General features: G+C 38.9%; 1 protein-coding gene across 5 annotated transcripts in view; it reads right to left on the reverse strand.

Annotated features, from left to right (window-relative positions):
- The window catches only part of TCAIM (T cell activation inhibitor, mitochondrial), a 70,945-nt gene that overhangs the window by 21,000 nt on the left and 26,550 nt on the right, over positions 1–23,395 (reverse strand). For all 5 annotated transcript variants that reach the window (XM_023231380.1, XM_023231379.1, XM_023231382.1 and 2 more), the window contains one exon: positions 21,338–21,590. In XM_023231380.1, the coding sequence (XP_023087148.1) occupies positions 21,338–21,590 (253 nt within the window). The remainder of the gene's footprint in view (positions 1–21,337; positions 21,591–23,395) is intronic.

The raw sequence follows: 23,395 nt of genomic DNA on the forward strand, positions 1-23,395 counted from the left end.
CCAGCAGAGTAATATGTGATTCAAGCAAGAATCATCAATGAATATTAGAGCAAGTGAGGTAGTAAAAATCTAAGGAGTAAAAGAATATTTATATAGCCCTAAATATCTCCTTAACAGAAGCTAATTAAAGGAAAAAAAATCATAACTTCCTGGAAGAAATTAGTATCATTAGTAATGGGTTACATAAACATCACATGCCTCCTACATAATCCACTGAAAACACCACAACATCACTTCTGGGGTAGGCCTGTGAAAAACTCTTGACTGTAATTATGAGGAAACATCAGATAAACAAATGGTAAGACATTCTACAAAATAATTGGCTTGTATTCATCAGGGTAATGAAAGACAAGAAAACACTGAGGAACTGTTCCAGATTAAAAAAGACTAAAGAGATTTGACAACCAAATGTGGCTCATGATTTGGGATTTTCTTTTCCTAATAAAGGGCAGTGCTCAGAAAATGAGTGACATTTGAATAACATCTCAGGGTTAGCTAACAGTATTGTCATAAGTGTTAACTTTTTAATTTTTATTATTTTCCAAGATAATGTTTTTATATTTAAAAAATGTACAACCTAGGTATTCAGGGGTAAAGGGACATTGTGGCTGCAACTTATTCAAATGGTTTAGAGAAAAAATGTGTGTAAATATACATACATAATTTCAATATTTAAATATATATATAAAATGATAAAGCAAATGTAGTACAAAGTTAACATTTGAGGAATTTGGGTGGAAATTACATGGGACTTCTTTATATTATTTCTACAAATTTTCTTTCTTTTTTTTATTTTAGTCTCTACCTTTTTTATTTTAGAGACAGGGACTTGCTCTATTGCCCAGGCTGGAGTACAACAGCACAATCATAGTGTCACGGGATCCTTGGGGTGTCGCTTTTCCAGCTGGAAACCTCTGTGGTTGGTAGTGTCCTTGCCTGAGTTTGGCTCAGGCCCACTGGGCTCATTCTGCCCACTTTGCCTGGCAGGCTGCACTCCGCTCACACTACTGGCCCAGATCCCACGTCTGCCAAGGGCCAGCCAGGCACAGAGTGGCAAGGGGTGTGTGAGTGAACGCAGGGTCCAGCCAGTGTGCACAGCCAGGTGTGCTGACTGCAGTGGAGCAGGCAAACCCATGTACCAGCACAGGCGCTGGCTCCATGCAAGGCTGCAGATGACGAGGCGTACCACTGTGGGAACTGAGGAACGTGGTGGTTCCTGGAAGCTTGGAGACACCAGAAACCACAGGGCCCCAAAGTGGGTGTCACAGCCCTGGCTTGGGGAGCCCCTAGGTCTGGCCTCCCCGAAGGGCTCCAGCTTTTCTCTCGTCACTTATAATGTGGTGAGCAGAGGGCGTGTTTCAGCTCTGTTTGTGTTACAGCTCTTTAAGTCCCACCATTAGGTGTTCACAAGTTCTTGTCCCATGTCCAGGAAGAATGAGGTATGTGGACAACTGGAGGATGAGCAAGTCAGAGAGGAGCTTCAGTGAGTGACAGAACAGCTCTCAGGAGACCTGAGGTAGCTCCTTTCTGCAGGCAGGTGGTCCCCACGAGTGTCCAGCTCTCAGCAGAGAAGAGACACACAGTGGGTAGCTCCTTTTCACAGGCAGGCTGTCTCAACATTGAGGGGACCTGAAGTGGGTAACTCCTTCCTGCAGCTGGTAGTCCCAATGTTGGCATGAGTCTGGCTGAGTTCAGGGTTTTTATGTGCTCAGAAAGTTTTTTCCTGGTGGGCCTGGAAAAAGCACCATCCAATTGGCCGAACCGTCATCAATGAAGTCTTTACTCTGGGCCACGGACTTCACCTGGAACTGGCAGCCCAGTCCCCACACTTCAGGCTGTTCCTGGCTTGAAGGTGGCGTTTCATCAGGGCCCTGGCCCTTTCTGCCCAGAAACCTATCTGCCTCCCGCCATCAGCATGCCATCCACGGTGCCCAGGCTGTTTGTGCTGAGGGGCACCTGCAGGCCTGGGCCAAGCTGCCCTCAGCCACCCTCACCATGCCTCCCTCCCATGCTCATCAGCACCCAAAGTCCAGAGGGGACAGAGACAGCAGGGGGCTGGTGTGTCAGCACCACCCTGGCCAGGTTGTGACAGCACCCAGGCTCTGCTACAACTTTGCTCTGCACCTGAGCAGGCACTGGGAGTTGGGAGAGGCCAGGGAGTGGGAGCAGGTACTTCTGAGCTGGCAGGGGCGGGGGTTCCCAGGCCCCTGAGAGCCCAGAGATGTCCCAGTCCAGAGTGGGTGGCTGGGCAGCTGCAGCTGCGCCAGGGAGCATGTGGCTCCCACCCTACCAATTCAGTAGGAGGCAGGGCTCCCGCCTGTTCCCAGCCCACACCAGCTCTGAAGAGCATGCAGCCCTGGCCACCTCTCTCCTGCTGCAGCCAGTGTCTTAGCAGTGGCTGCTCCAGATGGGGCTGCTGCTGCCATCAATAGCTCACTGTAACTTTGAACTCCTGGGCTCAAGCAATCCTCCTACTTGGCCTCAGGAGGCGAAAGAACTACAGGTGTGGCTAATTTTAAAGTGTTTTTTTTTTTTTTTTCCCCAGCTTCTGGCTCTGTTGCCCAGGCTGATGGACAGTGGTGCAATCTCAGCTCACTGCAACCTTCGCCTCCCGGGCTCAAGTGATTCTTCTGTCTCAACCTCTTGAGTAGCTGGGATTATAGGTGTGAGCCAGTTTGCCTGGCCCTATTCCTGCCAATTTTCTGTGGGTCTGAAATTATGTCAAAATTAAAATTAAAAAATAGCTTAAAAAAAAGAAAGTGTAAGTTGCTGGCTACTGTTTGTAAGCATTTCTCTGGAGAAAAAAAAAATAATTGTAGAGAATGTCTTTATTCTTGAATATGTGAAAAACAAAACTGAAAATAAAGTCAACAAAAGCATTTTCTTTTTAGTTTTGGTGCTTATGTATAAGAGACACCATCTTGTGTTTCTGAATTGTGATCAAATCAATGCAACTATCAATGCAACTGTCAGGTGAAAGTAATCAGAGACAAATTTTCAGATTTTTTTTTTTTTTTTGAGACGGAGTCTTGCTCTGTTGCCCAGGCTGGAGTGCAGTGGTGTGATCTTGGCTCACTGCAAGCTCTGCCCCCTGGATTCATGCCATTCTCCTGCCTTAGCCTCCTGCGTAGCTGGGACTACAGGCACCCACCACCATGCCCAGCTAGTGTTTTTTGTATTTTTAGTAGAGACGGGGTTTCACCGTGTTCGCCAGGATGGTCTTGATCTCCTGACCTCATGATCTGCCCGCCTCGGCCTCTCACAAGTGCTGGGATTACAGGTGTGAGCCACCGCACCCAGCCTTTCAAAATTATTTTTTATGCTCCTTAACTTTTTCAGGATCAGCAGTCCCTTATTTTTCTTTAAAACAATTTAAATAAGTATATGGATCTATTTCTTAGGGTAAAACACTCTGCACAAAAGCATCTACAGTAAAGTGAGAGTCTCTCTTAGCTCATACCTATCAGGACATTTTCTCAACCATGTCCTCCAATATTCTGTAAATATGACAAGAGACTTCATATCCTTGTAATTTATTTTCTATTTACATTAGATAGAGCTGGTTTCTTTCATTGGCAATCAAAAACTCTTGACTAATAAAATTCCATTTGATTTTCTTAGTGACAATCCTAAGTAGTGCAAATGTATCTCTGCCTTTCCAACATTTACATGTCCCATTTCTGTTTCTTATTATACATTGGTTGGACTCTCCAGGACAAATACATTGTAGAGGTGATAGCAGGCATTCTGGCTGGCTTGTTTCTCCACAGTTCTGAGCTCATCTGCTTTCTGTCTTCCAAAAATTCCTAAAAATGTGTCTATCAGTATTTTCTTATTTATCAAGCTCCATGAAATTTAATAAATGCCTGTATTTGCAGGCTACCAACTGGGATCTCCTCTAAATAATGCATGAGCTATTAAGGGGAATGATGTGATCAAAGCCTTTGGTAAAGTTGGGAATATAGAAGGAATGTAGAATCTAGGTTGCAGGGAAGAGAAACTGGTGGTAGAAAGATCCTTAGGAAGTTATTCCAATAGTCTAGAGAAAAATGAATGTGGCAATAAGGATTCCCATTAAACAACTTTGAATGATCTGTTCCCATATCAAGCAAAAACTATGAAAACTGGAAGTAAGCCAAGAGCTAGATTTACTTGAAAATCTTTCTGAGCTCCCTAATATATGTCCTGTGATTGGCTGTAATACTTATTCAGTATTCCTTTTTGGACCAATCACAGCCTGTTTGTATAATAATTTATCTCTACATGTCTTATGTCCCCCATTATCCTATTACCCCCATGAGGGAAAGATGAGTCTTTTATTATATAATGTGTACTTAATCTGAATGTCATCACAGTGAGATCACTAGACAGCATGACATTTGACTATAAATTAAACCATAAGGCAAACAGAAAAGAATACCTTCCTGATTAATGTGGAAACACATAGTTACCTTGTCTAACCATACTTTAGGTCAGAAATAAAGTTCTAAATTACTCTCTAAATGAGAATACTTTATTGGATTTTTAAAGGATCATTACTGCCTGAATTTGTCACATAAATCATTTTAATTCTTAGCTTAATTTTATAATCACAGACATTTAAAAATTCAGAGCCTTTGTTTTCAATGGTGAGTCCAATTAATTACTATTGAGATAAAAGAAATAGAGAAATCTCATATTTATTCCATAGTAAAATACCAAGTAAGCCAGAATGTTTAACCTCTACTAAGCAAAAACTTTTTTTAAAATGCTGATTTTATAAAAAATGAAATTACCTATAAACAAGTAAATACTAGTTAGTAATCACTAATATATTTTTCCTAACCTAATTATTTTTTTCTTTTTTTAAAGACAGAGTCTTACTCTGTTGCCCAGGTTAGAGTGCAGTGGTGTGATCATGCCTGGCTAATTAGCTTGGCTAATTAATTTTTTTTTTTTTTTTCTTAGAGGCAGGGTCTTGTCATGTTGCCCATGCTGATCTTGAACTCCTAAGCTCAAGTGATCCTGCTGCCTCAGCCTCCCAAAGTGCTGGGATTATAGGCATAAGCCACTGCACCCAGCCCCTTAACCATTTTTAAGTGTACAGTTCAGTGGTATTAAGTATATTAACATTGTTGTGCAACTATCACCACCATCAATCTTCAGAACTCTTTTCATCTTGCACAACTCAAACTCTGTACCCATTAAACACTAATGCCCCCTTTCCCTCCCTCCAGCCCCTGGCAACCACTGTTCTATTTTCTGTCTCTATGAATCTGACTACTCCTTGTACTTCACGTAAGTAGAATCATACACCATTTGTCTTTTTATGACTGGTTTATTTCATGTAGCACGATGTCCTCAAGGTTCATATATTGTAGACAGTGTCAGAATTCCTTCCTTTTTAAGGCTAACATTCCACTGTACAAGCATATCAAATTTTGCTTATCCATTCATCCACTGATGGACACTTGGGTTGCTTCTACCTTTTGGCTATTGTGAATAATGCTGCTATGAACATGGGTATACAAATATCTACTTGAGACACTGCTCTCAATTTTGTGGTAAATCTATATTTAAGTTTTTGAGGAATCACTGTATCATTTTCCATAGCAGCTGCACCATTTCACATTTCCACCAGCAGTGCACAAGAGTTCCAGTTTCTCCACACCCTCATCAACCCTTGCTATTTTGTTTTTTGGACAGTAGCCATTCTAATGGGTGTGAGTAGGTACCTCACTGTAGTTTTAATTTGCATTTCCGTAGTGATTAATGATGTTGAGTATCTTTTCATGTGCTTATTGGCCATTTATATACCTTCTTTGGAGAAATGTCTATTCAAGTCCTTTGCCCATTTTTGAAATGGGTTTTTTGCTGGTTGTTGAGTTTTAGGAGTTCTCTATCTGTTCTGGATATCAATTCCTTTATCAGACATATGAGTTGCAAACATTTTCTCTCATTTTGTGGGTTGCCATTTTACTGATAGTGTCTTTTAGTGCACAAACTTTAAAAATGTTCATGAAATCCAATTTGTCTATTTTTCTTTTGCTGCCTGTGTTTTAGGTGTTATATCCAAGAATTCACTGGCAAATCCAATGTCATGAATCTTCTGCCCTATGTTTTCTTCTAAGAGTTTTATGTCTTACATTTTGGTCAAAGATCCATTTTGAATTAATTTTAGTATAAGTCAGTGTCCAACTTCATTCCTTTGCATGTGGCCAGTTTTCCCAGTACCATTTGTTGAAAAGATTATCTTTTCCCCATTCAGTGGTCTTGGCATTCTTGTTGAAAACCAGCTGACCATATATGCAAGGATTTAATGCTATATTCTCTATTATATTCCATTAGTCTATATGCTTGTGTATTTTTCTTTTTATAGAGATGGGGGTCTCACTATAGTGCCTGGGCTGGTTGGCTCAAGTAATCCTTCTGCTTCAGCCTCCCAAAGTGCTGGGATTACAGAAGTGAGTCACCACACCTGGCCTATATGTCTGTTTTTATGCCAGTATCACAATGCTTTGTTTACTATAGCTTTGTAGTAAGTTTTGAAGTGAGGAAACGTGAGTTCTCCAGCTTTGCTCTTCTTTTTCAGGATTGTTTTGGCTATCTGAGGTCCCCTGAAATTCTAATTTTAGGATGGGTTTTTCTACTTGTGCGAAAAACGTTGTTGGGATTTTGATAGGGATTGCATTAAATCTGTACATTGCTTTGGGTATTGACATCTTAGTATCATCTTCTGATCCATGATCATAGAATGCCTTTCCATTTATTTATATCTTCTCTAATTTCTTTCAGAAATGTTTTATAGTTTTCATTGTACTACAAATCTTTCATCTCTTCAGTCAATTCCTAAGCATTTTATCCTTTCTGATGCTATTGTAAATGGAACTGTTTTTGTAATTCCCTTTTTGGATTCATTGCTAGTATACAGAAATGCAATTAATTTTTGTGTATTGTATCCTGCTAAGTTGCTGAATCTGCTTATTAGTTCTAATAGATTCTCAGTGGAATCTTCAGAGTTTTCTATGTATAAGACCACTATCATCTGTGAACAGATAATTTTACCTCTTCCTTTCTAAGTAGATGACTTTAATTTCTTTTTCTTGCCTAATTGCTCTAAGACTTCCAGTAGTACGATGAACAAAAGTGGTGAAAGTAGGCATCCTTGCCTACTTTCTTATGTTACATGAAAAACTTCAGTCTTTTACTATTGAGAATGATGTTTGCTGTGGGTTTTCACATATAGCTTTTATTATGTTGATGTAGTTTCCTTTATTTCTAGTTTATTGTTTTTAGGATGAAAGGATGTTGAATTTTGTCAAACGCTTTTTTCTGCATCATGATCATTTTAGATGATTTAAATGACCATGTGGGGTTTCTCCTTCATTCTGTTAGTGTGTATCACACTGATTGATTTTGTATGTTGAACCATCCTTGTACTCTAGGAATATATCCCACTTGGTCATAGTATAGAATCCTTTTAATATGCTGCTGAATTAATTTTTCTAGGATCTTTTGAAGCTTTTTGCATTAATGTTCATAAAGGATATTGATCTGTGGTTTTCTTTCCTTGTAGTGTCTTTGTCTGTCTTTGGTATCAGGGTAATGCTGGTCTCACAGAATGAGTTAGGGAGTATTCCTCCTTCAGTTTCTTTTTGAAAAGTTTGAGAAGTATTGCTGTTAAATGTTTGGTAGAATTTGCCAGTGAAGCCATCCAGTTCAGGGCTTTTCTTTGTTGGGAAATTTACATTTTATCTGGGTTATCCAATTTGTTGGTGTACAAATGCCCATGGTACTCTCTTATAATCTTTATTTCTGTGGAATTGGTAGTAATGTTCCTACTTTCATTTCTGACTTTAGTAATTTGAGTCTTCTTTCTTTCTTAGTCCATCTAGCTAAAGGTTTGTCGATTTTGCTGATCTTTTCAAAGAACCAACTTTTGGTTTTGTTGATTTTCTCTATCATTTTTCTATTCTCTGTTTATCTAATATCTATTTTGATTATCTGCTCTAATCTTTATTATTTCCCTCCTTCTACTAGTTTTGGGTTTAGTTTATTTTTCTTTCTCTAATCCCATAAGGTGTAAAGTTAGACTGTTGATTTGAGATGTTTCTTGTTTTTTAAATGTGTTTATAGCTATAAATTTCCCCCTTAGCATCGCTTCACTGAATTTGTTGTGTCCTGTAAATTTTGGTACCTTGTGTTTTTGTTTTCATTCATCTATATTTTATTTTTTGCTCAAAATTGTTAATCATACATTTTATTTTTTTTTAATTTTCAGGGTACATTCAGTAACGTAATATTCAAATAATTTGTAAAAATCATATCAGTGTAATCGGTATATTCATCACCTTAAATCTTTCTTTTATTGTAGAAGCATTTCAATTCTCTTCTAGCTATTCTGAAATACATGATTGATGATTGTAAACTATAGTCACCTTACTGATTTGTCAGACAGATCTTACTTTTATCTATCAAACTGTATATTTGGACCCATTAATCAACCTCTCTTCATATCCCCCTGAAGATTTTCCCCTCCTTTTTCTCCTAAAAGTCTTAGTACTTTACATTTTACATTTAAGTCTATGATTTATTTGGGTTAAAATTCTTAATTTTTTATTTTAGGTTTGGGGCACATGTGCAGGTTAACAAAGGCAAACTCATGTCACAGGGGTCTCACGTACAGACCATTTCATCACCCAGGTACTAAGCATAGCACCTGATAGTTATTGTTCCTAATCCTCTCCCTCCTCCCACTCTCCTCCCTAGATATAATTTTAACTTTTATTTTAGATTTGGGAGTACATGTGCAGGTTTGTTACATGGGTGTATTGTAACATGCTGGGGTTTGGGGTATGATTCATCCTGTCACCCAGGTATTGAGTGTAGCATAGCACCTGATAGTTAGAAACCCCTTCCCCTCTCTCTCCCTCCCGCTCTAGTTATCCCCAGTGTCTGTTGTTCTCCCTGTTGTGCCCATTGGTTCTCATTATTTTGTTCCCACTTATAAGTGAGAACATGTGGTATTTGGTTTTCTGCTCCCGCATTAGTTTGCTAAAGACAATGGCCTCCAGCTCCATCCATGTTCCTGCAAAGGACATGATCTCATTCTTTTTTATGGCCTCATAGCATTCCATTATGTATATGTACCACATTTCCCTTAGCCAGTCCCAGTCCATTGATGGGCATTGAGGTTGATTCCATGTTTTTGCTATTGCGAACAGTGCTGCAATGAAGATATGTCAGCATGTGTGTTTACGGGAGAATGATTTATATTCCTTTGGGTATACACCCTGTAGTGAGACTGCTGGGTTGAATGTTAGTTGTTTTAAGTTCTTTGAGGAACTGCCACACTACTTTCTACAATGGTTTAACTAATTTACACTCCTACCAACACTAAATAAGCATTCCCTTTTCTCCACAACCTGACCACAGCATCTGTTTATTATTTATCTATTTATTTACTTGAGACAGGGCCTTGCTCTGTCATCCAGGCTGGAGTGCAATGGCATAATCTTGGCTTGCTGCAACCTCTGCATGCACCCCACCCCACCCTCCCCACCGAGGCCCAGGCTCAAGCGATCCTCCTGCCTCAGCCTCCCCAATAGCTGGGACTATAGGCGCATGGCACGAAGCCTGGCTATTTTTTGTATTTTTGGTAGAGAGGGGGTCTCATCCTGTTGCCCAGGGTGGTCTTAAAGTCCTGAGTTCAAGCAATCTCCCCACTTTGGCCTCCCAAAGTGCTGGGATTACAGGTGTGAGCAACTGTGCCTGGCCTGGGTTTTTAATGCTAGCCATTCTAACTGGTGTGAGATGGTATCCCATTGTGGTTTTAATTTGCTCCCCCACTTTTTTTTGGAAACAGAGTCTCGCTCTGTTGCAGTGCAGTGATCTCGGTTCACTGCAACCTCCGCATCCCAGGTTCAAGCGATTCTCCTGCCTCAGCCTCCCAAGTAGCTGAGATTACAGGCGCCTGCCACCATGCCCAGCTAATTTTTGTATTTTTAGGAGAGATGTGGTTTCACCATGTTGGCCAGGCTGTTCTTGAACAGCCTGTGATTTGCCTGCCTCAGTCTCCCAAAGCACTGGGATTACAGGTGTGAGCCACCACACCCGGCTGCATTTTGCTTATGATTAGTGATATTGAGCATTTTTTCATACGTCTGTTGGCTGCATGTACATCTTCTTTTGAAGAGTGTCTGTTCATGTCTTTGCCTGCTTTTTCATGGGGTGTTTTTTTGGTTGTAAAAGTTGTTTTTGGGGGGAGGGTAGGGTTGGGGACAGAGTCTCACTCTGTCGCCCAGGCTGGAGTGCAGTGGCACGATCTCAGCTCATTGCAACCTTCACCTCCTGGGTTCAAGTGATTCTTGTGCCTCAGCCTCCCGAGAGCTGGGATTACAGGCATGTGCCACCATGCCCAGCTAATTTTTGTAATTTTAGTAGACATGGGGCTTCACCATGTTGGCCAGACTGGTCTCAAACTCTGGACCTCAGGTGATCCGCCTACCTCAGCCTCCCAAAGTGCTGGGATTACAGGTGTGAGCCACTGTGCCCAGCAGTTTGTAAGTCTTAAGTTCCTGATGGATTCTGGATATTAGGCCTTTGTCAGATGTATAGTTTGCAAGTACTTTCTCCCATTCTGTAGGTTGTCTGTTCACTCTGTTGGTATGTTTCTTTTGCTGTGCAAAAGCTCTAGTGATAACATTTGTCAATTTTTGCTTTCGTTGCAATTGCTTTTGGCATCTTCATCATGAAATCTTTGCCAGCCCCTATGTCCAGAATGGTATTTTCTATTTTCCCTGGGATTTCTTTTTATTTTTAATTTTCATGGGTACATAGTAAGTATATTTACGTGGTACGTGATATCTTCTTTGATCTGCTGGTTAAGAGTGCTTTAATTTCCACAATTTTGTGAAATTTCCAGTTTTACTTCTGTTGTTGATTTCTAATTTCATCCCATTGTGGTCAGAGAAGATACTTCGTATATTTATCTTTTGAAATCCATTGAGACTGAATTTGTGGCTGAAAATATGGTCCATCCTAGAAAACATTCCATGTGGACTCAAGAAGAATGTGTATGCTGTTGTTGTTAGGTAGAGTGTCTTGTATATGTCTGTTAGATCCAGCTTGTTAATTGTGCTATGCAAGTCCTCTGTTTCCTTACTTCTTGTTTGATTCTTCTATACACTATTGAGAGTGGAGTATTAAAGTGTCCAGCCATTATTGTAGAACTTTCTGTTTCTCTCTTCAATTCAGTCCACTTTTGCTTCATATATTTTGATGATCAGGAATTAGGTAGATTAATATTTATAGCTGCTATCACTTGTTGCTGTATGGAGCCTTTTATTAATATGTAATATCCTTCTTTGTCTCTTGTAATCTTTTTAAATTTCATGTCTATTTTGTCTCATATTAACATAACTCTCTTTTGGTTACCATTGCACGGAATACTATCCTTTTTCATCCTTTCACTTTCAACTCTGGATCTAAAGTGAGTCTCCTGTAGACAGCATATAGTTGAATCATTTACTTATTTAATTAATTAATTAATTAATTTTATTTATGAGATGGAGTCTCACCCTGTCGCCCAGGCTGGAGTGCAGTGGTGCGATCTTGGCTCACTGCAAACTCCGCCTCCCAGGTTCTCACCATTCTCCTGCCTCAGCCTCCCGAGTAGCTGGGACTACAGGCACCTGCCACCACGCCCAGCTAATTTTTTTGTATTTTTTTTAGTAGACATGGGGTTTCATGGTGTTAGGCAGGATGGTCTCAATCTCCTGACTTCATGATCCACCCACCTCAGCCTCCCAAAGTGCTGGGATTACAGGTGCGAGCCACCTCGCCCAGCCAAATCATGTTTTTTAAATCCACTCTGCCAATTTTTGTCTTTTGGAAAGTTTAATCCATTTACACTTAATTACTTATAAGACAGGACTTAATTCTGTCATCTTGCTATTTGTTTTCCATGTGTCTTATCGCTTTTTTGTCCCTTATTTCTTGCACTACTATCTTCTTTTGTGTTTAGTTGATTTTTTTTTCTTTTTTTTTTGTGGTGAAACATTTAAATTCCTTTCTCGTTTCCTTTTGTGTATGTCCTTTAGGTATTTTCTTATGGTTACCGTGGGGGATTTAGCAACCTAAAGTTTATTAGCAACCTATTATTAGTTACATTTAGCAACCTAAAGTTATAACACCCTAATTTGAATTTATACTAGGTTAACTTCAATAACAAAAGCTCTCTTCCTTTACTAGCTCTCCCCAAACTTTTCAGTTGTTATCACAAAATTACACATTGTCCAAAAACATAAACTAGTAATACTTTTAATAAAGTATTTTTTATACTTTATTAAAATATACTTTATTAAAAGTATTATTAGTTTTAGAAAGAGTAGTGATAGTTCTTTTTAAAAATGGCTTTGTTGGAATATAACTCATATACCACACAACTCACCCATTCATCCATTTTTGGTATGTTCACAGAATTGTACAACCACCACCAGTCAATTTTAATATACTTTCATCACCTGAATAAGAAAACACGTAGGCACTAATAGTCCTGCTCTCCAGCCCTACCAACCACTTATCTACTTTCTGTCTCTCTAGATTTGCCCATTTTAGGTATTTTACATAAAATGGAATCATACAGTATGTGGTTGACTGCAATCAGCTTCTGTGACTTAGTATGTTTTCAAGATTCATCCACGTTGTAGTAAGTATCAGTACTTCATTCCTTTTTGTGGTTAAATAATATTCCATTATATGGATATACCACTTTTAAAAAATCCATTTATCACTTGGTAGACATTGGGTTATTTCCACTTTTGGCTACTATGAATAATGTTGCTATAAGCATATTTTTGTGGGAATGTCTGTTTTCATTTCTCTTGGGTGTATACCTAGGAGTGGAATTCTTGGGTCACATAACTCTGTTTAATATTTTGTAGTATTGCCAAACTGTGTTCCACAGCAGCTGCACCATTTTATATGGAGGAGAGTTCCAATTTCCCTACCTGCTAACCAACACTTGTTATTCTCTTTTAGAATATAGCCATCATAGGGTATTGAAGTGGTAACTGGTTGTGGTTGTTTATTTGACCTCGGCCTGTGCTACAGTTTAAATATTTGTCCCCTCCAAATCTCATGTTGAAATTTAATCCCCAGTGTTAGAGGCAGGGCCTGGTGGGAGGTTTTCGGTCATGGAGGCAGAACTCTCATGAATGGCTTCATGTCATCCTCATGGTAATGACTGACTTCTCACTATTAGTTTCCATAAGATCTGATTGTTAAAAATAGCCTGGCGCCTCCTCCTCTCTTTTTTTCCTCCTTTCTTGTCATATGATGCTTGTTCTTCTTTCCCTTCTACCATGAGGGGAAGCTTTCTGAAGTCCTTACCAGAAGCAGATGCTGATGCCATACTTCTTGTACAGCCTGCAGAACCATGAGCCAAACAAACCTCTTTTCTTTATAAATTACCCAGCCTCTAGTATTCCTTTATATTATAGCAATGCAAAATGGACTAAGACAGCTTGATTGAAAATGATTTCATTATAATTGCAGCAATATGTATCATACATAAATTACACGTATTGTTAAAATATCCAAATAAAAAGAAAAAACTGATAATAAAATGAAGCCAAAAGAACATTAAAAGATATATAAAAATGAATGCCAGAACGCCATGTACAAGGACTAATGCTGGACTGTGAAATCATTTGGTTTAGTTCCTAGGGTCATGATGCTTTTGAAATAAAAATACTTTAGTAACTCAAGCGAAGTTCAGTTTTCCATGGATTTAAGAAATGAAAAAGGAGAGCCATGATCCAAATTACAATAAAGTTAAAATTGCATAAATTTTACACTCCTAGGCCTCAAACTGTACAAAACAAAGGAGTTTAGACCAATAATAGCCTTTATTTTATTTTCACTGCCTGAAGTTCATAGAGCAATAGTTTTTTATTTTTAATTTTTATTTTTTTGGAGAGACAGGGTCTCACTCTGTCACCCAGGCTGGGGTGCAGTGGTGTGATCACGGATCACTTCAGCCTCGACCTCCTGGGCTCAGGTGATCCTCCTGCCACAGCCTCCTGAGTAGCTGGGAGTACAGGCACATGCTGTCACACCTGGCTAATTTTTTAACTTTTATTTTTCTAGAGACAAGATCTTACTATATTGCCCAAGCTGGTCTTAAACTCCTGGCCTCAAGCAATCCTCCCACCTTGGCCTCCCAAAGTGCTGGGATTATAGTCAGGAGCCACCGCACCTGACATCAAAAGCTTTTTATACTTCTCTGATGGCAACACATAGTGAGAAATATTTCACATAGTGAACCAGCATATACACACACACTTGTATTTATGTGTATGTACCTAAACCAAGTATTCTGAGAAATAAACTTACTACTAGAAATGCATTCACAATATATAGTTAAAATTAAAAAAAAAAAAAAAAAAGAAAGCAAAGCAAAACAACTTTGCTGGTCCTGAGTCACTAAATTGTGCATTATCACTTGTAATTTTAAAAACAGTGACTTAGCCTATAAACAAGGGGAAGAGTATATAAATGCATGATATGAGTTAAATCATGACTATCAAATCCCAAACATTCTATAGAATAGTTCCAATGTTGTAGGTGTGTCCAATGCGGTATTTCATGAACACAAAAACTGATTCAAAGTGTAGACACTCAAAGTGAAATGTAAATATATTTGAGCTAAGGTCAAATAGAGAAAATGGAAATCTGACATTCACTGGTATCTTAGCAGCTGTAAGAATAGTATTTCAATGGTCTTTTTATAGTTCAATGACATGTTTGTTCAGTGGCATAGACATTTCAATATGGAATTGTTTTGTTTATATAAAATGGATCTGGTTAGCTCCTCTCAAACACAAGCTATATAATTAAAGTACATTTTTGTTTTAATATAATTTGATAATCAAAGAATATACCCAAAATATAGAAATACAAAAATTGACAACACAGAACAGCATTTCCTAATTTTGTTTTAGACTGAAACATTCCTTTGATAATTTTATATAATCTTCAAAAACTACTTAGGTTTTAAATTTTTCTTTTCTTTTCTTTTCAGACAGAGTCTCACTCTGTCACCCAGGCTAGAGTGCAGTGGCACAATCTTGGTTCGCTGTAATCTTTGCCTCCGGGGTTCAACCAGTTCTCCTGCCTCAGTCACCCAAGTAGCTGGGACTACAGGCGTGCGCCATCACGCCTGGCTAATTTTTGTATTTTTGCATTTTTTTTTTTTTTAGTAGAGATGGGGTTTCACTATGTTGGCCAGGCTGGTCTTGAACTCTTGACCTCAAGTGATCTGCCCACCTCAGCTTCCCAAAGTGCTGAGATAATAGGCATGAGCCACCACACCTGGCCTAAAACTTTCATTTTATCATTTTTATATGGTATATAACAAAGGAATGTTGAAGTAAGATAAAACACAATTTGCTGAGAAATTCAAAATTACAAACCATGCCCTAAAATATACATTAAAATGTAATCAATGGATACAGTATAAAAGTGGGTTAAATAGAGTTTTTATGACCTGATAAATCTCCCACTTTGTGTTTTTAAAAAACTCCTCCAGCCTCGGCAACCAAACAAGACCCTGTCTCAAAAAATATTAAACAATAAAAATAAAAAACTCAACTGATTTATTTTTATTTATTTTAATTTAAAAATGCTAAGACACAATTTTACCCTGCACTTCTCAGCAAAACCAAAAACAGATAAAATTATTTTGAAAGCTAAAGTCTATACTAAATAATACTGTAATTATATTTTCTCATTTAACATAGTGCTCAGAAACATTAAAACCATCTTAACTTGCTTTCAAGATTTAATTAAAAAGAAAATTTTGGGCCAGGTACAGTGGCTCACACCTGTAATCCCAGCACTTTGGGAGGCCGAGGTGGGTGGATCACGAGGTCAGGAGATTAAGACCATCCTGACTAACACGGTGAAACCCTGTCTCCACTAAAAATACAAAAAAATTAGCCGGGCGCGGTGGCGTGCACCTGTAGCCCCAGCTACTCTGGAGGCTGAGGCAGGAGAATGGCATGAATGCGGGAGGCGGAGCTTACAGTGAGCTGAGATCGCGCCACTGCACTCCAGCCTGGGCGACTGCACAAGACTCCGTCTCAAAAAAAAATAAAATAAAATTTTGATTCAATGAATGTAATTTGTAAATCAGGAGATCAGATGGATATAAATGTGCAGAACTATCATTTTTATGCTCCTTCTGAACTATATAATTCAGCATATGTTTCTTATGATTCCTCTCTATAATCTATACATGTAACGAAGATGAATTAAACAATACATGAATAAAAATTTAAACTGCATATGGCCAAAGTGACCATGGTGGCTAAGAGGCTTTAGTAGACTTACAGGCACCCTGAATCTCCCTACTAGGCAGTCACTTGATTCACATGATTTGAAAGCTCTGAAATGGTTCAACAGTTTTACAATTATTTGTAAAATAATTACAGATATAAAAAAATCAGTACAGTTGTCTCTTGCTATATATGAGGCATTAGTTCCAAGCCCACCCACAGGTACCAAAATCTGTGCATACTCAGGTCCTATAGTTGGCCCTGCCAAACTTGCATATACCAACAGTCGGCCTTCCCTATACATAAGTTTCACATCTTGCTAATACTGTACTTCCTCCCTTCCTCCCTCCCTTCCTTCCCCCCTTCCCTCTTTTCTTTCTTTCTCTCTTTCTCTCTCTTTCTATTACTATTTCAATAGTTTTAGGGGAGCAAATATGGTATGTTCAATCTGCTTTTGGTTGAAAAAAAAAATCCATGTAAGAGTGGATCTGCACAGTTCGAACACACATTCTTTGAGGGTCAACTGTAATTGAAATGAGAAATTGATAGAGATAGCATTCCGGCTTTTATGATATAAGCTCCTGGAACCCTTACTAGGAAAAACTACCATATATTAAAACATTGAACAAACCCTCAGCAGAGGTTCCTTCAAACTGGGCAATGCCCATGCTTGGGTAAAGGTCAAGGGGCTCTGGGCCTATGTGAACATGCTAGAATTGGGAAACCAGGTTATGAAAGGGAGATAAGAGATATGAAACCTTTCAGATGAGTACAGGTATTATAATGCTACATCAGCACTGTAAGACATGCTGGTGAAGGGATTTAGCCTACACTGCATTTCACTCTAACGGCCCAATAAGCAGTATTCCTTGTCTTGTCTTGGTTCTGTGTAGTGCTGTCCTCTCTCTCTTACCCAGCCTGGATTTTTTGCTCTAAACTTACACACTCTTAAGCTAAACTCAAACTCCATGAGGTGTGATGACCTGGTTCAGGTAAATCAATAAGATGTCAATGCTTAAGAAATATAATCTAGGCGCGGTGACTCGTGCCTGTATTCCCAGCACTTTGGGAGGCTGAGGTGGGCGGATCACCTGAGGTCGGGAGTTTGAGACCAGCCTGACCAACATGGTGAAACTCTGTCTCTACTAAAAATACAAAATTAGCTGGGCATAGTGGCACATGCCTGTAATCCCAGCTACTCGGGAGGCTGAGGCAGGAGAATTGCTTGAATCTGGGAGGCAGAGGTTGCGGTGAGCAGAAGTCGTGCCATTGCACTCCAGCCTGGGCAACAAGAGCAAAACTCCATCTCAAAAAAAAAGAAAAAAAAAAAAAAAAGAAATATAATCTAGCCAGGCATGGTGGCTCATGTCTGTAATCCCAGCGCTTTGGGAAGCTGAGGCAGGAGGATCACTTGAGCTCAAGAGTTTGAGACCAGCCTGGGCAACATAGTAAGACCTTGTCTCTACTAAAAATTAAAAAATTAGCCAGGTATGGGCCAGGCACAGTGGCTCATGCCTGTAATCTCAACCATTTTGGGAGGCCAAGGTGGGCGGATCACCTGAGGTCAAGAGTTCGAGACCAGCCTAGCCAACATGGTGAAACCCCATCTCTACTAAAAATACAAAAATTAGCCAAGGGTGTGGTGGTGTGTGCCTATAATCCCAGCTACTCAGGAGGCTGAGCCAGGAGAATGCTTAACCCGGGAGGCGGAGGTTGCAGTGAGCTGAGATAGCGCCCTTGCACTCCAGTCTGGGCAACAGAGTGATACTCTGTCTTAAAAAAAAAAAAAAAATTAGCCAGGTATGGTGGCACAGGCCTGTAGTCCCAGCTACTCCAAAGGTTGAGACAGGAGCATCACTTGAGCCCAGGAGTTTGAGGCTGCAGTGAGCTGTGATCACGCCACTGCACTCCAGCCTGAAAGAGTAAGATCCAGCCTCAAAAAAAAAAAAAAAAGAAAAAAGAAAAAAAAAGAAAGAAATTAAAAAAGAAATACAATCTAAGGCCCTTCAATATAAGCATTAAAAACTAAGGAAAAAAACCCCTATCTACTGTAATCCTATGTCACTATACATTTCACTTTATGAAGCTAAAAAAAAAAAAAGGCTGTAACTGCTTAATAATGGGTTTACTTTAATTTCTGTAAATATAAAATAGCTATTGACAACAAGATGGATAATAATCAGTGATTTAGAAAGCTAAATTTCCACTGACTTCAACTTCTAAAACAGTGGTCTATTTTTTTTTTTTTTTTTTTGAGACAGTGTCTTACTCTGGCGCCCAGGCTGGAGTGCAGTGGCACGATCTCGGCTCACTGCAACCTCCACCTCCCTGGTTCAAGCAATTCTCCTGCCTCAGCCTCTCCAGTAGCTGGGACTACAGGCGCCTGCCACCACACCCGGCTAATTTTTTGTATTTTTAGTAGAGACGGGGTTTCACCATGTTAGCCAGGATGGTCTCCATCTCCTGACCGCATGATCCGCCTGCCTTGGCCTCCCAAACAGTGGTCTATTTTTTATGTTGCTATCCTCTTAAAGGGTAGACAATAAGTCAGAGTGACTTGTTTTTTAAGCTTGTCCTCATAATTGTCAAAATGAGAGCTTGAATTTAAAACAAAGCTGACTTTCCAGGAAATCAAGAATTCACAGCAACATAACTTATCTACGCATAGAAATTTTCCTTAAGACAATGTATCTTTCACTAAAAATAGCAGATATTTTTACTTAACATTAATAAAATTAACAGAGGCATTTTAAGAAAAAATGGCCCTCTACATTCATTGCTAAGTGACTTCTATTGCTACACTATGTATTATGTTACTTTGCATTGCCATATTAAAGCCTAAGTTCTTTATACTGAGCCTCTAGCACATCACATTTAGTTATTCAACAATTCTTTAGTTCAGTTTAATTAAAATACTGGATGGATTCTATGAATCTATGAAGTAGATTAGTAGACACAGAGATTATCAAGACATATTCCCTACTCTTAAGAACTCATATAGTATAATGTAATATAAGAAAGTCTCCTTTACTAAAAACTAAGGAATTTTATTGAATGAATGACATACAAATAAAAAAATTATAAATACCGAGCTTAGATAAGGAACCCCGTTGAATACCACTTATCTTGTTGAGTTGGCTTTCTATAGTTTCAATGTATTTTCATTACTTTGCCAGGGATCTAAGTCCAGTTCTAGGTCCTTGGAGCACTCTTTTCATGATGGCTGCACATCCAACTCCAGATAAAAACTGTGTTCTACAAAATACTCAACTGAACCACAGACCATGTGCTTCTCTGAAATCCTTTAATACATTATTCTTAAGCCCTTTTAACTTGAGTAAAGTCCAACAACTGTTATTTTTGCTGTTTTGGCTTGACTTACTCTATCTCACTGTTTTCTGTACCCATAGGCCAGTAATCCCCAACTTTTTGTTCATCTAGACACAGTGCAAGATAAGTACAGCAATATTCTCCTGTGGGTGTAAGGAGAAGTTGTATGTGCTGTATTCCACATAAAACTTGAAGGCAAGGCTGAGAACCTCTCTTCCAGTTTGTGCTCAGAGAAATCTACTTCAACTCCCACCATAGCGTCTATGTGCAATTAACCTTAAATTATCTCTTGTTTTTCTATACCAAAATTTTCAATTCAGCAACCTCTATGCCACCACGACTCTACTTTTTATTTATTTATTATTTTTTGGAGACAGGGTCTCACTTTGTCACCCAGGCTGGAGTGCAGTCGCACGATCATAGTTTACTGCAGCCTCAAACTCCTGCACTCAAGGGATCTTCCTGCCTGAGCCTTCCAATTAGCTAGAACTACAAATGTGTACCACCATGCCCAGCTAAATTTTTGCATTTTTTGTAGAGATGGGGTCTTGCTATGTTGCTCAGGCTGGTCTTGAACTCCTGACCTCAGGAAATCCTCCCACCTTGGCCTCCCCAAATGCTGGGATTATCAACATTAAGCCACAGTGCCAGGCTATTCTTCATTTTTTACCCGACTTCTTACTGTGCCATTACTTCTGGTCTATCAGTAAATTATTATTCCCAAATGCACATTTCCATCTCAGAAGAGAATCTGAACAATTAAAGTCATCATATTTAGGGAAGTGATTTATCCATCAGTTATGCATATAGATAAATATCACAGACTATCACACGTAGGTACATACATACACATCTTCAGACACATACTTCTGTCCTTTTCTGTACTAGACTCTGCTACCTTCCTACCTCTTCAGCCTTATTTGGAATCTAGCTAGGTAACAAGGAGGAATCCCTTAGTATAGATAATCCACAAAGCAGATATTATGCCAGTGGATAATGAAGGATCGTGTACTATGCCATAATGAGAGAATCCTCTGATAAGCCATTGGACTTTTTAGATACAATCATAGGAAGAGAATGTGATGGGTCTTTATGAAATCCAAAAATGACTTAAAAAACATTAAGGTAACTTTACAAATAAGGCATGCTAAATAATAGAAAACATTTTATATATGGTTTTTATAATTTAAAAAGTAACTCTTTAAAGCAGTTATTCTAGATGATATTGAATAATTCTGTCACCATGTATTTTTCTCATGTATGGATTATTACACTAAAGTACATCACTACTGAACTATCCATTAGAAATGCCTAACACATGAAGAAGAGTAAAAAATATTTGTATAGTCTTAGGTATAGCCTTTCTCCATGTACTGGAGGTAACTTGAATAGAATTTTTAAAACTGAAACAAAACAATATCCTGCATGTGTTTGGTATCAAAAGACCACAACTTTAAATACAGCTGGAAGTATTTTGGCAACTTTAAGTAAGAAACATGAAATATATTTTTCATAATGGTTACTGGATTAACTAGATTGATAGCATTACTTTTCCTGGAAAACTAGGCTTTAATTTTAAATGTGAACTACACTTTTTATTTATAAAAAAAGTTTTTGCCACCCCAATACATCAGTGTCATAAACACAAACTACAAATACAGTCTAGTTAAATAAGAACTTTTACATACGTGAGAGTTGTTTCCATTCTCGAGACTTGTTCAAGGTCTTCATCAGGGTCCTTGAATCCAGTAAAGGAGTAATAAGACTTGTCCCATTTGATGGGCCTGTCAGGCATCCTTTTAGCTTCTTTGAGAGGCTGGGTATGCACATTAGTATTCAAGCTTTGGATATGTTCAACAGATAAACTGCAGGAGTTGAGAATATATAATACTGTGCTTAGCAGATCTCTGGTGTGCAAAGTAAATTTGACTGCTCGAAATCCTAGAGAATATAATTCCCCCAAACAATTAATACAGATGATTATTTGCTTTATTTCAACATGTATAAAATCAAAATCTTTGAAAACATTCTATTACTGATTTAAATTTGTCCTATTAGCAAATCACCTGTAAATAGAAAAATGACTTCCCTTCTCTAAAACTATACCACACAATGTTTTACCTTCATGAATTCCTTCAATCATCAGCTCCATTTTCTAGTTTGGTTCCAGTGACCAAACCCATCCCAGCCCAACAAGGGGATTCAGAATATTCTCAATTCTGTTGATAAATCTGGTCTCTTAAGAGAGAGAAAAGCTCTCCTATAAGCAGCTGTACACCAAAGATAGTTTCTAGTGGAGACAGGAGAATACAGGTGTATACTGTAACAGCGGTTCAGGTAAGAGGGGCCATATAATCTAGTCTCAGTGGTCACAGAAACCCATCTTGAATTTTCTCTATGATTGAAGGAGATGGTCCTCATACTTGCTCACTTGACTAGGTAGTAACCCAATATTTTCAGGAGTGATTTAAAATTCTCTAGTTGTTTAAAAGTTACTCCTGTAATCCCAGCACTTTGGGAGGCCTAGGTGGGTGGATTATGAAGTCAGGAGTTTGAGACCAGCCTGACCAAGATGGTGAAACCCCATCACTATTAAAAATACAAAAATTAGCTGGGCGCAGTGGTGGGCGCCTGTAATCCCAGGTACTCAGGAGGCTGAGGCAGGAGAATTGCTTGGACCCGGGAGGCGGGAGTTGCAGTGAGACGAGACTGTGCCACTGAACTCTAGCCTGGGTGACAGAGCAAGACTCTGTTTCAAAAAAAAAAAGTTACTGGTTTTGATGTTGGGTAATCATTGGGCTAAGGTAAGTAATCTAAATTGTTAAGTCATCAATAAAAAGTCCACTGATTTTGTTTTTTTTCTTTTCTGGGTGTTAGACATGGTTCAGGCTTAATTTACATATCTTTTCAATCAACACTACCACCAACTATGCCATTATCATTTCTCCTGTCAAATGTGAAGGAACATAGATTAAGAATGAAGCCAGGGCTTAAATATGAGTTGACACCAAGCCAAATATTTTCTCCACTACAACATGCTGACTCTTTGCTTTAAAAAAATTTTTTTTAATTAGTTTTGAAAATTAAAAGCAAAAGTCTCTTGTTAGCAGGCATACAACTTTACCATCTTTACCTGAGGTAACCACTATTAATAGGTACATATTCTTCCAGATCTGCTCTATCCAAGATGGTAGCTACTAGCACATGTGGCAATTTAAAATTAAATTGATTGAAATGAAATAAAAATTTAAAATTAAGTTCTTTGGCCACATTGGCCACATTTCACGTGCTCAATAAGCACAAAGGGCTAGGGCCTGCCATATTAGATGATGCAGATATGGAACATTTCCCTCATCACAGAAAGTTCTCTTAGGCAGCACTGTTCTTTGACCTTTTCCATCTATGTGCTTGTATGTGTGTACCACGTATGAGGCTGGGGCAGTGGTTCATGCCTGTAATCCCACCACTTTGGGAGGCTGAGACAGGTGGAGCACTTGACGCCAGGAGTTCGAGACCAGCCTGGCCAACATGGTGAAACTGTGTCTTTACTAAAAATACAAAAATTAGCTGGGTATGGTGGTGCACTCCTGTAATTCCAGCTACTCAGGCGGCTGAGGCAGGAGAATCACTTGAACCCAGGAAGTGGAGATTGCAGTGAGCCAAGATTGTGCCACTGTGCTTAAGCTTGGCAACACAGTAAGACTCTGCCTCAGAAAAAAAAAAAAAAGTATTTGCAACTTTTGTGA

Source organism: Piliocolobus tephrosceles, chromosome 2, assembly GCF_002776525.5.
Source record: "Piliocolobus tephrosceles isolate RC106 chromosome 2, ASM277652v3, whole genome shotgun sequence".
Classification (NCBI taxonomy): domain Eukaryota; kingdom Metazoa; phylum Chordata; class Mammalia; order Primates; family Cercopithecidae; genus Piliocolobus; species Piliocolobus tephrosceles.